We start from the raw sequence: 15952 nt of genomic DNA on the forward strand, positions 1-15952 counted from the left end.
TAAACCAGTAGTGAAGTGTCCCCCGTATCAGCCGTCCTCTTTTTGCCTTCTTCTTCTTCTTCTTCTCCTTCTTCTTCAGTTACAGTAGTCAATTTGTGAAATTGTCAAAGCGTCACAAATATTAGTTAGTTAGGGGACAAAGGAAAAGAGACAGTTCTCTTTCATTTGCTATCATCGTATATTCCAATCCTGCATTTACTTATTATTGTCACAGCACTTCACTACCTGATTACTTCTGGCTTCCAGCTTTTCTTTCTTTTTTTTTTTTATCACCTGAATTTCTACCTATCAAAAATTCATCTATTCTGGCTACTGAACAACATTCTTACCTGAATGAACTACAACCGATGACTGTTGTTTGCGCACATATACGGTGGAGCAATGCGATACGACAATAAGCTGAGGACGAGCACTGGCGATGAATTATATCATCTTTCTACTACTTTTTCTCGATCCATTTGTCGATTACGTCATCGCGATCTCATGGCTGTAATTCTTTTACTTTTACTTTTACTTTTTTTTTTTTTGTTTTTGCAGCGATTATATTTAAAAATTTCAAATATTAATTCATCAAAGTTTCAATTTTATTGCAATAAATATTAATTGTTCTACTTAATTAAAATTTTTTATTAATTTGATTAAATTTAGATAAACTGCAAATGGTAAACATTATGTGAAGTTTTAGTTTTAATTGTTATAAATTGTTTCTATATTTATTTGTTTACTGAACTTATTCACGAACTGAAATGCATATAATCATTTATTTTAATAGCACTTCTATTTGATTCAATGAGCTCTTAAAAAAATAAAAATGAAAGTAAACAAAATTCTATGACATAATTGTGAGTGTCAGACTTGAACCAATCCAACAAAAAAAGAATCAAATTTTATCTAAGCATAAAAAATTAATTTAATTTCAGATTTAACCAATGTTAATATTTTTTAATTAGATCAACCACAAATGAATAATCAAATTCTATAGCTTTCATTTTGGCAATTCCAAATAATTTAAATATATGAAAAATTTACTTACTGAAAAAAAAAATAAAAATTGCAAAATAATTTTTGAAAATAATTTTTTCAAATAATTTAAAAATTTCAAAATAATTTAGCAACTTCATTTCTTCGATATTATTATTATTTTGATTTATTTTCTTCATGTCTCTTTCCTTAAATTTGCCAAAATGATCTAATTTAGAGGATTGTTGTAATTAATTACGAATATAATTAAAATCTAAACTTTCCATTTGTATCGATGAATAACAAATAATAATAATAATAATAATAATTGTAGATTTAGCAAACAACTGTAGATTAAATCAAAAATTTATATTATTCAAAAGAAAAGTAAGAATAAAAATCAAAAATTATGCTTGAAGTTTTTTTTCTGCTCAAATAAAAATATAAAATGCTCTGAAAGCAGAACATCTCATATTTTTTTTTTTCCACTTTTAAGCTAAAAATTCTATGGTGGCGCCACTCTGGTATATTTTTTACAGATTTTTACCATCGATCGTAATTCTTCTTTTCATTTTTAATGCAAGTTAGAATGCATGAAAAGTTCTGTGGAAGGGAATTAGTAAATATTAGCTTATAGTAATGAATTATTTTAAAAAGAAATGTTTCTTTTTTCTTAGTGAATCTTTTAAATTATTAAATTAGTTTTATGATAAGAGGAAAATATTTATATTGCTCGAGAAGAAATATAACCGTCTATATGTATGTTGTAAAAATTTTTCTAAAATTTAATTTTTTTTTTTTTTTAACATTTATTTTTTTAAAAATTTGAATGATTTTGTTCGGATAATTTTTCACTTTCGAGAAAAATTATAATTCATTTGTGATAGTGATAGTTGTGAAATGAAATATTGAAATAGTTGGAAAATGAGCCAAATGATAATGAGCCAAGAGTATAAGTATGAGATTATTGTCCAAGTGCAATGATCAATCATTTAAAATTCATTCTCATTCTCGTTTACCTTCCGCTACTATTCCATCCATTCATTCATTCACTTAAATAATATCAGTGAAAGTGGATAGCATCATTTTAGTGGATTTAAAATTTCCTTCGAAAATGACAGATAACATTTGACAAATGAAATCGATTGGTTGTTGAGCAAATGATGGTGACAACGACGACGACGATGATACGAGCAGCAATCCTTTTGAGCAACAGAAGGAAGTAAAACCCATCCCACCTCCCTTAGACAGTCATCAATTTCATTTTGCCAACGTCCCTCTCTTTTCCGCCCCCTCACATTCTGTGACAAGTCACAGACTACCGTATCCCAATCCTATCCATATGCATATTTTTGCAATCGTAGCATATTCCTCAGTAGGAGAAAATAGTCTTTCTAAAATGCAAAATTCATTTGCAATCCCTTAAGCTTAGCAAAACGTGAAGCGTACGTTTACGTACGTTTACGCATACGCATTTTATTTTCACTGTTACGCATTTACTGAAAGGGAGAAATGTCTTGAAGGTGATTTCTGATAAGATGATTGACATATCATTCCGTAATCAGTTGACAGAAATGATGTTATATTTCTATCTCTAGCTATCTTCAAAGACAAAATGAGGAATTCAACTTTTAAAATGTACTGACGCCAATCTTTTTTCTTTTTTTGAATAAATCGTTACATACATCTATCATCGACTAAATATAAATAAAAATTAAAAAATGCTCCCTTTTTTTTCTTTTAGAGCTTTAAGTCTATCCAGTTCAAAGATAGATCGATTGCATCCACAATGGTCATGTCGACATCTGCATGGACTTACTCGCAAACAGGTTATACTTCAAATTCATCAGCACTGGAAAATTGAATATTATGAAAATCGGGATTTTTATTAGATGAGAAATCCGTCCAATACTGAAGAATCAATTTTTTAGCTTCATTTGAAAGCTAAACTTTTAAAGAAAATTTACTTGTGGTGATATATGATACTTGTCTGCTACTTGCCTTTCAATCATTTATTCAAAAATTCAAATCTGATTCGTTGTGATCACTTTAATTTGTGACAAGAATAGCAGCAAATCAGAATAGTTGACCTTTGCAATGAGTCATATACCTTTATGATAATTATTTTGATCTCAGTCATCGATAATAAAATCGTAAATGTATGTGACGATGAATATTACAGTTAAGGTTTTGTCGACGCAATATCGAACAGATGGATAGCATAAGAGCCGGTGCCCAATTGGCATATTCCGAATGTCAGTATCAATTCCAGCAGAGAAGGTTTGTTTGTCACAGATAATCTTTAAATACTTCGAATTTTGCAGAAATCAGAGAAATCAACTGATAAACTCACTGATAATCATTGTTAATTGTTGAAAATAATTCCTCTTTTTTTTTTTTTTTTTATTGCTAACGAATTATTATTTTTTAATTCAAGCACAAGAAACATCATCAGTTAAAGATGTTTGAAATGATAAATTAACATATGAACAAAATTAAATTCGGAAATTAAATTTAAATACTAAAACAATGATCAATTAAATTTATCTAGTTTCAGAAGTTTCGATTCTTCAGTTTGTAATTTTTATCTTCAGAATTATGTTAAAATTTTCAAATCTTATACTAATAAAAATATTTGAATTTAAAAATTTTTTCATATATTTTATAGATGGAATTGCTCATTAATCAATCCAAATACGAAGGAAGTTTATGGTGATATGATTTTAAATCGTGGTACTCGAGAAGCTGCTTTTGTTCATGCTATTTCTTCCGCCGGAATTGCTTATCGAATCACAAGGTCTGTTATGCAAGAAATATCGGACTGAACGATTAATTTGCTTGAATTCATGGTCCATTGACAAAGCTCTACTACAGAGACTGTTCCAAGGGACTCATCGATAAATGTGGCTGCGATTTGAGTGCTTTGAAAAGAACGGATCAGTTTAACTGGAATGGATGCTCAGATAATGTCCGATACGGTGTTGCTGTATCGAGAGCTTTCGTTGATGCTGCTGAGAGAGGCAAAAATCAAAGTCTCGAACGAAAAATCATGAATTTGCATAACAACAACGCTGGAAGACAGGTAAACAAAACATTGAGAATACTTTCTTCTTTTCATCAGAAGTAATATCAATTAGTAGTTAAGCTGAATATCAGTCAGATTATATTCTTCCTTTTTCTTTCTTTCTCTCTCCATTCATTTCTCTGTCTTTGATTCATTTTTCTACAACAGGTATTGGAGTTGAACACCCGGAAGCAGTGCAAATGCCATGGATTGAGCGGTTCCTGCGAAATGAAAACATGTTGGAAATCAATGCCAACATTTAGGTAAATCTCTTCATATCCATATTAAGAAGGTTTGAACTTTTTTTTTTTTTTAAAAAAAAAAAAAACCCAAATGACATAGTAGTGACAGATACTTGTTAGTATTTTTCTGAATTCAAAGTTTATTGATGATCAAAAGATTAATAAATCTTTTCCTCCTTTTGAGGGTTTGTAAAAATAAAAGAAAATTCGAGAAGAGACGTGGAGTTTTTTTTGAATTTTTTACAAGGATTTTGATTTAGCATTGATATCACGAAATTAAATTTAAATTTCAACATTTTTAACTGCTTGCTATTTGCTTACTAAAAAAAAAAATATATATATATCAATCAAAATCAAGAAGCTGCCATAGCTCTAGACAACTATTTTTTATAGGGAAGTTGGAAAGATAATCAAAGATAAGTTTGATGGTGCAACAGAGGTAGCAATCGTCGAAGAAGACAGTAAACCGATAATAGTTCGCAAAAATGTGAATTTCAGAAGACATACTAAAGCTGATCTCGTAAGCTACACTTTTCTGTTATATTTATTAAGCTCAAATAATTACTGAAACTACTTCTCGTAAACTACGTAGATTTTTATGGTACATTCAAACTTAGTAGCAAATAAATTTTAATTCAATACATTTAATCAATTATCACAAATGAATTGCACTTTTTGTAAACTTAGGAAAAAAGTTATAAATTATAATTCTTTTGCTTTTCACACAATAAATAAAACAATTCATGCAGTGACAATGTCATTATTACTATTAATTATAATTATTATTATTGCTATTATTATTAATTATTATTATTACTATTATTGTTATTATTATCTTTCGTTATTCTTCACTTCTGTTCTTGTTTTTTTTTTTTTTCTCTCACTCATATCCTTACCATTGCTATTATGTGAAGGTTTATCTGGAGTCATCTCCGGATTATTGCGAGCCGGATCCGGAATATGGTATTTTGGGAACGCATGGCCGCCTCTGTAATGTTTCGTCGCACGGAATCGATGGATGTGACCTGGTAATTTAGAAACTTTTTTTTTTTTTTTTAATTTCTGATTATTATAAGATACATTTTACCAATGAGGTAGCTTAATTAACAAATTTCTTAACTTATTATTAATTTGAGATTTGCTATTTCTGTTTTTTTTTTTCTTTTTTCATTTGCTATAAAAATTTCTATTGTTTTTACCTACTAATTACTACTTATATATTCATTTACAATGAAATTCTACTCCTTCAATTTTAGATGTGTTGCTATCGTGGATTCGATACGCGGGTGCGTAAAGTCATGGATCGGTGCAATTGTAAATTTCATTATTGCTGTCGTGTGATTTGTCAACCGTGTGAAAAAGTCATTGAGGAGCATATTTGCAAATGATAATTATCTAATGTTTGTTTATTTACTATGTCTGATTGTTTTGATAATTCTTTATTGATAGGAGCTTTTTAGTAAGATATTATTTGCAACTTTTGGCACAACTTTGACAATTTGTTTTATTAAAAATTATTGAGCCAAGCCTATCCTGTAACAATACATTTGGACTTTTAGAACATTTAACTGTCATGTTATTATATTTTGAGACAATTTCGACTAAGTTAACTTTCTTCAAAATCAGTCATTCAAGTTATTTTCATTGGAATATATTTATTACTACTTCCTTAATTTACATTCCACATTTCTACTGTGTTGAAAAATTTGTGATAAGTTAATTAATGAGAACTGCCAGTAAAACATTTGAGTTCAAATAAAATTTAGCTTTACAGAAATTAATAAAATTCTTTTCTTTTTTTTTTTTCCTTTGCTTCTGAATTTTTTGAGATTCGAAATTTTGTCTCTCAATATAAAAAAGTGTACACATACGCAAAAGTTCAAAGACAAAAGTTGCAAAAATATTTCACATTTAGAAAAACGCTTTTGATCATAGACAATTTAGTTTTTTTACCATCGCAATTCATTAAATTTTTTAGGATTTAACATTCAAATATTTTTAAAATATATAAATTGTTAAAACAACCAAAATTACACAATCAATCGTAAATGATGAAGTTAAATAAAAGACGAATTTTTGTAAGCTCATAAAATTAAAAGTTTAAATTTAACATTGCTATTTATTTAGCACAAAAAAAAAAAGGTATCAATTGGTTTTTATTGTGATAAGCTTTTTTTTTTTTTTTGAAATAAATTATTTTCCTCTGTGACCTGTGATCAGAAATATTTGATATTCTAAATAAGTGGTACATTTGCATTAATATGTTCACTGCGGGCATCTTCATGATTAATTATACACTTTGCATTGCTCGCTCATTCTTCATTGGTCTCATTTTTGAAATCGATCAATTAATTCTCTTTCTTTGCTCTTTGTTTGCTATTTAATTTTAAAAATTAAGCTCATATACAATTTATTATAAAACATTTATCTTATCTGTTTTATTGTTTGCTAACAGTTATGCAAATTAAAATGGACAACAGTGTATGCTTCAATTTGTTAATTTATTTCATCCATTTTATCCTTTATGAAAATTCATCATTCCAAATTTCATATTTAAATTAATTTCACTAATTTTTTTCACTTGATGGAATTTTATTTGAATAGTTCTAGAATTGCGCAATATAAAAGTGTTTGAGTAATTTAGAATGCTATGGAATTAAAATTTCTTAAATACTGAAATTTTAAATGTCGAAAAATGAGAGAGAAAAAAGCTTATGAATCAACTTTAAAAACTTACATATCATATTTATAAACATATCAGCAAATTGAAAAATATTTTGAAATGATCTTTTTATTTTTCCAAAATCAAATTCTTGGCTTATTTGTTTAAAATAATAATTGTAGCTTCAGTTGAAAGTTCCGGAATTCCTAATCTGGTAATCTTGAGATTTCGGAAAGCAAAAAATTACAAAAATTGAGAGAAGAACCAAAAGATGCAAGGAAATGTATTCCAATTCTAATATAGTTTACACATAGCTAATGTCCAACAGTATTTTCCTGTAAAATTATACTCAATTTCCGTGGTAGCAAAATTTTTGAAATATTAGAAGCGAATTTCGTTATGTGCTATATGTTGTGGACATCATAAAATAAATATGTAAGTGACCAATAAATATAATAATGATGGACAGTGAATTCTAGGATTGTGCTTATGAATTGATTAGACTATGAAATTTGATTTAAATTTATCATTTCACTTTATTGGGAAATATGTCTCACTGAATATGGTCATATCCATCACATTCGAAAGTATTTCTGAGTGTTTCTAAGTGCTTTGACAAGCAAATAAATTGACAAGCCTAAATGGATTTTATGGTCCGATCAATTCCGCTTAACCAAAATATCTTTGATTTTTAGGATTAGTCACCACACGTACTTTACTTTTACTTTACTACAAAAATAAGTAATCCCTAATTTATTTCTGTAAATCTTTAAACTTTCTTCAATTTCTTCCAGTTGACATTCACTTACTTACCGCTGATAAATGATTTTGATAATATTTGCTAATTAAAATGTTTTACAATGTTTAAATTTTACTGTAATATTACTGTCTTTTTAATCTTACCGTAATACTGTAATCTTACCGTAACCAAATCTTACTGTAGCCAAATTTTGGAAAAAAAATACCGTAAGTTTTGGATGAAAGTTTCAATATTCTTAATTTATAAATAGATTATAAACAAACTTCTTAATTCAAATTTTCAACCACAATTTAAATAGAAAAATGAGATTAATTAAGTAATTGGAGTGCTGGATTACTTAAAGGTAGCAAATAATAATATTGAAAAAATTTTGCTTTTTGGCTAAAATTTTCACTCGCATTTTCATGCCTTTTTTTACTAGCAAAAATATTTTATTTTAAAGATCACTTCGAAATATTTGCAATTATAAAGCAATATCAATTAGAAGTATAATTATTCATTCATTTATATTAGTATAACTGATAATGCTGTCGCATAAATTAGAAATTTATATCAATCAGTAAACGATGATTTATTCATTTTATAGTCTTATGAGCTAATTTAACAAAAAAAAATCAAAGCAAAACTTAAAGTTTGAACTCTTTCTCAATCGATAAAGAACAATTGTTTATTCAACGACTTCTGACAGACAAAAATAAAAATCTCCGAAAGTTCGCTCTACAAAAAAAAAAAAAATTTCAGGCGAATGAATTTCTTAATTTTTCCATTTGACCTTAAAATACTTTTCCATTTTTACTGGATCGCATAGCTTTACTCTTTCCTACTATTCCTTTTACTTTACTCTTTTTACTTTAGGATATTAAAGAATATACAAAGTTAAAATTATATGTGAAAATTTGTAACCACTGATTTATACTAACTAATTTGTTTAATTCTAGTTGATAAATGAATTTTTATATTCAATTTATTCGCTGGGTGATTGTCATAAATGAATGAAATTGATTTCTTCATATATGAATGAATTTCAGGAAATTAATTCATCATCATTATAGAATCATACAATCAATAAATCAATCAATAATAAATATTAATTTTTAATTTGATTTAAAATTTGCTCTACTGCAATATATTTTACATTGAAAAATTAGTAACAATAAAAGTTATTTTTGCAAATTGCTGCATTTCTGCAATGCAATCAATTTGAAGATTGCATTTTCAGTCATTCAAAATGAGTGATTGACTAGCATATAAGTAAGCAATGTTGTTTTCACATATATAACTTTTAATTTTAGCATGTGATTAACTAAAAAATTTGATAGGTCAATGATCGATGATCTCTACTGGATAACTTTACTTTTCTTTTTGCATGTCACATATGTCACAGAACTCTTCGAGAAAAAACACTAATGCAAGAAATAATGCGCCCATTGATACTTTTGCAAATATTATTTCATAAATGAAATTTTGAATAATTATTTGAAGAAATTTAATTTAATCCCAACGACATACTTTATAATTAACCAAATGATTCTAAAAATTGTTTGCGTGTTTTATAAATTAAAAATGAGACTGAAAATAAAAGTTAATTAATCTGATTGCGCTAAAAATAAGTCGCTAGAAAGTTTTTGCATTAAATGGTAATATTTTTTTTTTTTTTAAATTTTTACAGCAAATTGTTTTTTTTTTTTTTTTTTTTAGATTAGAACAAAATAATTTTTCATTTCTGCTTTGCTTTCTTATTTTAAGTAATTAATTACTCAATTCAAACAATTTTGCAACCACTAATTTTCTAACTAAGTATTCTGTCTGTCATTGAAAAAAAAAACAAGTTTGAGGAAAGAATTATTTTAGTTTCTTGAAATTTTGAAATTTTACAAATATTTTAAAACATAGTTTGGTTTTATTCACAAAGTACTTCGACAATTCATCATCGAGAAATATGACGAAAGGACATGGAACAATGTTCTGTGAGTTTTGATAAAATTCATTTTTAAAGTTTTGTTATTGAATTTAACAAATTTCTTGTTTTTTTTTTTTAATCAAAATTTATCAAATATTAAATTCCAACATTATTTTGCTTTTTCTCCAAATTACAATATTTGAAGACTTTTTGAATTTAAATAAAAATCCATTTTCAAAGAAATATATGATTGAGTGAGAAGTTCTTCAAAAAAGTTAAACAAATTTCTTATCAATTAAATTTGTGTCATATTGAAATGTTAAAATTTATTTTTGTAGTGATAAAGTTGGCTTAAAAGATGATGACATTATCGAACACTATCATTACTGTGATGAATATACTTTTAGCTTAATCACTGGAATTGTTGCATTTACTGGTAAGATTTGGAAATTTGGAAAGATTTCAAGAATTTTTCAATCAAAAATGTATCGTTTTTTTTTTTTTTTTTTTTTTGTTCTACATATATTCTAAAATTAGAATTTTATCAAAAAAATAAAAATAAAAGAAAATTTTAAAGCTTTGCCTAATTGTTTTAAACTAATTTTTACTTGGAATATTTCATTTTAATTTTAAATTAACATCAAAAATTAAATAAAAGAAATTTTTTTTTTTTTTTTCGACAAATATTAGCTGAAGCTTATCAGATTACTTTAAATGATAAAAAATCAAATAACATTTTGTTGATTTTAAAATATCATAATTATTGCCTTTGAAGGTCTTACATATGACAAATTTTGGGAAAATTTGGGCGACTTTTATATCGACTATCTCTGTGACAATGGATGGGACAATTTACTACGATCAATGAGTCCTGATTTTATGGTATGTGTTCCTTCCAATAAATTATTTATTCTCTATTAAATTCCTTAAATAAGCTTACAGTATAATTTTTTTAGATGAAAGATTCATTTCAGATTTGTAAATTTTTTCTCGAGATTTCTTAGTGAAAATTGTTTGAGATATTATTAGATGCCAGTTGCAGTTATCCTTAATTTTCCATACTTTTTATCCATCCTATAAATTATTTATTCTCTATTCATTCCTTAAATAAGCTTACAGTATAATTTTTTTAGATGAAAGATTCATTTCAGATTTGTAACTTTTTTCTCGAGATTCCTTAGTGAAAATTGTTTGAGTTATTATTAGATGCCAGTTGCAGTTGTCCTTAATTTTCCATACTTTTCATCCATTTTAGGCCTATAAGCTTTTTTATTTAAGCGGACTATTTTCTTATCATTGGTTCATATCTTTTCGGGAAGCACTACAAGACTTAAAAATTAATGCATCAATTATCAATGACAGGGAAAAAGCTATAATTTTAAATTGTCACCTAATATCTATCTTAGGTGACAATTTACTCTCATTCTAACCTCATTTAAGTTCAAGCAATTATTTTCTTTTTTTTTTTTTTTTAACTCAAAACTAAGTTTCAGAATTTTTTCAATGGATTAAATTCATTGCATCATTTTATAAGTTTTGCTGTTTACAAAAATTCCATAAGAGGACCGCTATTTCGATGTGAAAAATACGAAGGTGGCAATTCAGTTTTGCTTCATTATTATAGCAATCAACATGGAACACATTTTATTGCTAAAGGTTAGCATTTAAATAATTAAAACCAAAGAATAACGACAATTTTAGTGATGCTAATAATTTTTAATATTAAAAAACTTTAATAAGCTTAAAGGCTTAAAAAAATAAGCTTAAAAAAAAACTATTTCAATTATATCAAGTAAGCCAACAAAATACTTATTCCATTACTTAGTTAAAATTATTTTCCAAAGTATTGCTATTTCTCGAGATTATTTTCCAAAGTATTGCTATTTCTCGAGACAGCAAGCGAGAATGGTCTTGCATTTACTAAATATCATTTGGCAGATATTCTCTGAATTAGTGATAAAATCACTATAAAGAATAAATTGTCAGATATCAACATACCACTTGGTGAGATTGTGGATAGCTCTTAACTTCAGATTATTAAAAAAAAAAAAAAAAAAAAAAAAAAAAATTGATTGAAAGATTTTAAAATTTACTTGAAAATTTAAAATCATTCCTTGAAAAGTATCTGATATTATAGGTGCAGCACGTAAAGTAGCAAAAAAATTCTTCAATATGGAAGTAAAAATTACACTTATTGATTTAAATAAATATGATAAGCAGTATGCAGATGACGTTTATCAGCAAGAATACGCTGTTTATAAAATTGAAGTTTGTTTGTCATTCAATTTTATTTTAATTGTAAATTTCATTTTTTTTTTTTTTAATTCTGTGATATGAAAAGTTGCAAATAATGTAACATTGGTCATTGTGAGGAACATTACATTTCCTTGAGTCTATCTTAGAGATTTTTTAAATTCAAATTTGCATCGTTCCCTGTTTTTTTCTTCTCATTTACAAATTTTGTGTTTTATTTGAAATATACTTAAATCATTCAGCAGTTATTCAAGTTTTTACTATTTTTCCAATGCTCTAAATATATTCCGGAATAAATAATCCAATGAAATCAAGAAAATTTTCAGGATTTAACACAATGTAGCTTATTATGGAGTGAATCTTTAAATGAAAATGTTGGTGGTATATTACAAGTAAACAAAGCAGATTTCATTTCCTTACAACCATTTCATTTCATAGCTGATCGAAACTGTAATTTAATACAATGCGGAAATGGTTTTTAGTAAGTTTTTTTTTTTTTTAATTTGATAAGCATTCTGTTCATTTTTCTTTCTTTACTTTTTTGTTTTTATTTCAGTCGACACATTTCAATGGAATTATTAGCACCTGGTACACCGTTGGAATGCATATTTGATATCATTTGGCCACTGATATCATTCAATTTTGATAACATATGTAATCTTATCAGTGCAATATTCATTCTACAATTTAAAGCAGTAATTCACAATGAAAATTTTAGCAATATTCGGTAATTTGTTTACATTTTATTAGAAATGCATCAAATGTTAATGAATTATAAAGACTTATATTGTTTTCATCTCAACATCTGATAGTAATATCAATGTTTTGTTTCTTTATCAATTTAATATCGAAATATTCGTTGATTGTATATTGAAAAGTAATTAGTTAATATTTGATAATATATTTCATCAGTTTTTTTTTTTAGAACTATTACAAATCAGGAACGAAAGTTAAAATTGAAAGGACAAATGATTGTTTTGGAACAGGAAAATTGTTTATTATACATTGGTTCACCAGATGTAAGTACTATTTCGGAATTAATTGAATATGGAATACGTCTGGATGAAATGCCAGTGCACGATTTCACTAGAGATGTTGTATTTCTTAATGAACAACGACTTTCCAGTATTGAGAAGAAGTAAGTAAAGTTATTTAATAAGATTAGAATAGTTTTAAATAGTTCTAGTAAATAATTTCATTCTTAGCTTGCAGCATGCAACTGCAAGTAACTAATGCTCAAATGGAGGAGCAAGAACAAAATATGAAATGTGAACGAGTTAGAACAGAAACATTATTGCATCAGTTATTACCAACATTTGTTACTTCACAACTTCTTAATGGCAAAATGGTTACTGCTTGTGAGTTTTATTAACTTTAACTTTTGTTTGAAAAAAAAAAAAATTTTTTTTTTTTTTTAATCCCAAATTTGAACTTAAATTTTAGCTAAGAAATAATTCTTTTTCTCTTTTCTTTCTTCTAATACATATCTAAAACTATCAATTTTTTTTTTTTTTTTGTTGCTCTTCTAATTAATTTCTTTTTTTCTGGGAAAAATTATTACTGCTATGAATTATGGATGAGTTAGCTGAGAATAAAATCATAAAAGTTAAAATTAATTAGCATTTTAATTTAAATATTACAAACGAATATTTATGTTGTCAAATTGCTAAATTTAGGTGAATATCAGGAAGTAACAATAATGTTCGGTGATGTACCAAATTTTTATAACATTGTTATGAGCTGCAAACCACAACAAATCATAAAATTATTGAACGAATTGTTTGTAAAGCTTGATCGTTTGATTGACAAACATTCCGTAAGATTTCCGGATTTGTTACTGTAACATAGCATTCTTGTTTATGATAAAAACTTGAATCAAATATCAAACTTTTAAAGGCATTTAAAGTGGAAACAATTGATGATACATATGTAGCAGTGGGAGGGATTCCGGAACAGACCGATAATCACTGTGAAATATTATGTGATGCAGCACTTGGTATGATTTTTGAAACACGGTCCATTATCGATCCGGTTACTGGAAAACCACTCCAAATTCGTCTTGGTATCAATTCTGGACCAGTTGTGGCTGGTGTAATTGGCAAGAAAATGCCTAGGTATACCATTTACTAAAAATTTTTTTGGAAAAAGAAAAAAAAAAACCAAAATCCCAAAAATGAAAATATCTAATTCTCTCTGTCACTCTCTCTCTCTCTCTCTCTCTTTCTCTCTTATAAATACCAAACAATTTTTCAAATTTAAAACATTTAATCTTTTTATTGGATCAAATTATTAGTAGTAATATATTTTAAGAAGAAAGTTTAATTAATAATCAAAAAACTCAAAGAAAAATTTTTCCCAGAATTTGTAAAAAAAATTTTCACTGGGCAGTTTGAAAATTTGATTTTGCAGATATTGTCTTTTTGGTGATACGATGAATACTGCATCACGTATGGGTAGTCATGGAGTACCCGGGAAAATTCATTGCAGCAAAGCTTCATTCGAGTTTGTCTCTTAAATTACTTCGAAAATTCCAAATGAAATTTGCTAATCTGTAGATGCTGAAAAGAATGGCAAATTAATTTGAAAATCAATAATATTTCAGAGAAATGATATCTAATTTTTAATAATATCTAATTTCCAAGATTTCTCATTAGAATGCAAAAAAAAGAAAAAAAAAAAATGGTAGTCAAATTTTTACAAATTTTTAGATGCGCTCAAAGAACGGGTAAATTTATTTTTGAATATCGCGGTATGACAAAGATTAAAAATAAGGGTGTAATGGAAACATATTTCCTGAAGTCAAGTGCTAAAAAATCAATTTGGGAAATTATTGGAATTGAAAGAAGTATTTCTTGAATTTTTTTTTAATTTATTCACTTAAGTAATCACATTAACGCAAATATTTTGCTCATTTATAATAATTTCTTTCCAATCTGCCATTATTAAATGAAGTAAATTCAATTTATAAATTAATAAGTTCAGCTAAAATTATTATAAATATAAAAACTTTGGAAATATAAAAAAAATTTTCCAGATATCAACAAACATTCCATTGATGGTTACGCTGAGCTGGAAGAAGGCCTGGAGCATAACGAAGTAAAAAATTGTCAAATTTGTGCAATTCTTTGACTTCATAAAATAGAAAGTTAATTTTTTTTTTCTTTTTTTTTTTGAATTTGATAAGAAATGCATGATGTTATTTCAAAACTTTTCAAAAATTTAAATTAAAAGGTAAAATATGAAGAATGCAAGAAAGTTAGAAGATAATATGTGTAAATGATTGATTTTTGCACAAAATATTCTTTTAAAAATTGCATTTATCACAATTACTACCATTGCTATTAACTGCAATGAATTATGTTAATAAAATCTATCATTTCAATATTTTTTTATTAATAGAAGAACAAAAATATTTCAGTTCAAAAAATTGCAAATATCTAAACACAAATGATCGAAGCAGTAAGCTTCAAATATCAATGTATCTAAAAAAGAAAACACAGGAGTAATTGACGAAGTGAGAAATTAGTCTAATTATAATTTATAAAAGATAACGGTTTGTTTTTATTCTCAGCAAGTTTTTCGAAAATTGTTCAATCAAATTTGCATCAATATTCAGCAGATATTAATAACAAAAACAATGATAGCAAATTACTTGAAAAGTACTTTCACATGAAAGAAGTAAGCAAATAAAATATGCAAATGCAACTGGGATTTAAAAAAATCTTTAAAAAGTTTCTTATAGTATTACTTTTACAATAATTGAAAATTTGTGGATCATGTATTTGTGCTATGAAACAATTTTATGGAAAATTATTGAAAACTCATTGCAATTACAAATTATATTAGAAAATACAAAAGTGAGCAGCGATAAATCTGCAAAACTAATTGCAAAAAATGCAAATGCATTTTGCCAAGGAAATTTTTTTTCAGATTCAAATTCCGATGTAATCATTCTACGAAGGATGTATTAAAATCGTATACCTGTTCTATAACACAAACATACTACCAAATTACAAAAAAGTTGTCTCAAAATACATCTCTATGAATTACTTTAATTATTTAATTAATTTCCACATTAATGTGTTTTGTTTGTATGAAAATATTTCCAATG

General features: G+C 26.4%; 2 protein-coding genes across 2 annotated transcripts; both read left to right on the plus strand.

The window, feature by feature from the left end:
• Positions 1-418: 418 nt before the first annotated feature.
• On the plus strand, positions 419-5654 carry Bma-cwn-1 (Wnt-4 protein precursor, putative; the record flags this gene model as incomplete). Its single annotated transcript, XM_043078188.1, has 9 exons — positions 419-489; positions 2705-2789; positions 3143-3240; positions 3629-3757; positions 3835-4042; positions 4193-4287; positions 4660-4786; positions 5181-5294; positions 5523-5654. 9 exons carry the CDS (start codon positions 419-421, stop codon positions 5652-5654), a joined length of 1059 nt encoding a protein of 352 aa, XP_042934122.1.
• Positions 5655-9627: 3973 nt separating this feature from the next.
• Bm5548 (Uncharacterized protein) lies at positions 9628-14970 on the plus strand (the record flags this gene model as incomplete). The annotated part of the gene is made up of 14 exons (XM_043078189.1): positions 9628-9650; positions 9927-10024; positions 10364-10470; positions 11082-11244; positions 11726-11856; positions 12168-12322; positions 12398-12568; positions 12767-12979; positions 13054-13199; positions 13518-13657; positions 13738-13955; positions 14251-14343; positions 14550-14686; positions 14876-14970. 14 exons carry the CDS (start codon positions 9628-9630, stop codon positions 14968-14970), a joined length of 1890 nt encoding a protein of 629 aa, XP_042934123.1.
• Between the last annotated feature and the right edge of the window lie 982 nt (positions 14971-15952).

Source organism: Brugia malayi (assembly GCF_000002995.4).
Source record: "Brugia malayi strain FR3 genome assembly, contig: Bm_v4_Chr2_contig_001, whole genome shotgun sequence".
In the NCBI taxonomy this organism is placed as follows: Eukaryota; Metazoa; Nematoda; class Chromadorea; order Rhabditida; family Onchocercidae; genus Brugia; species Brugia malayi.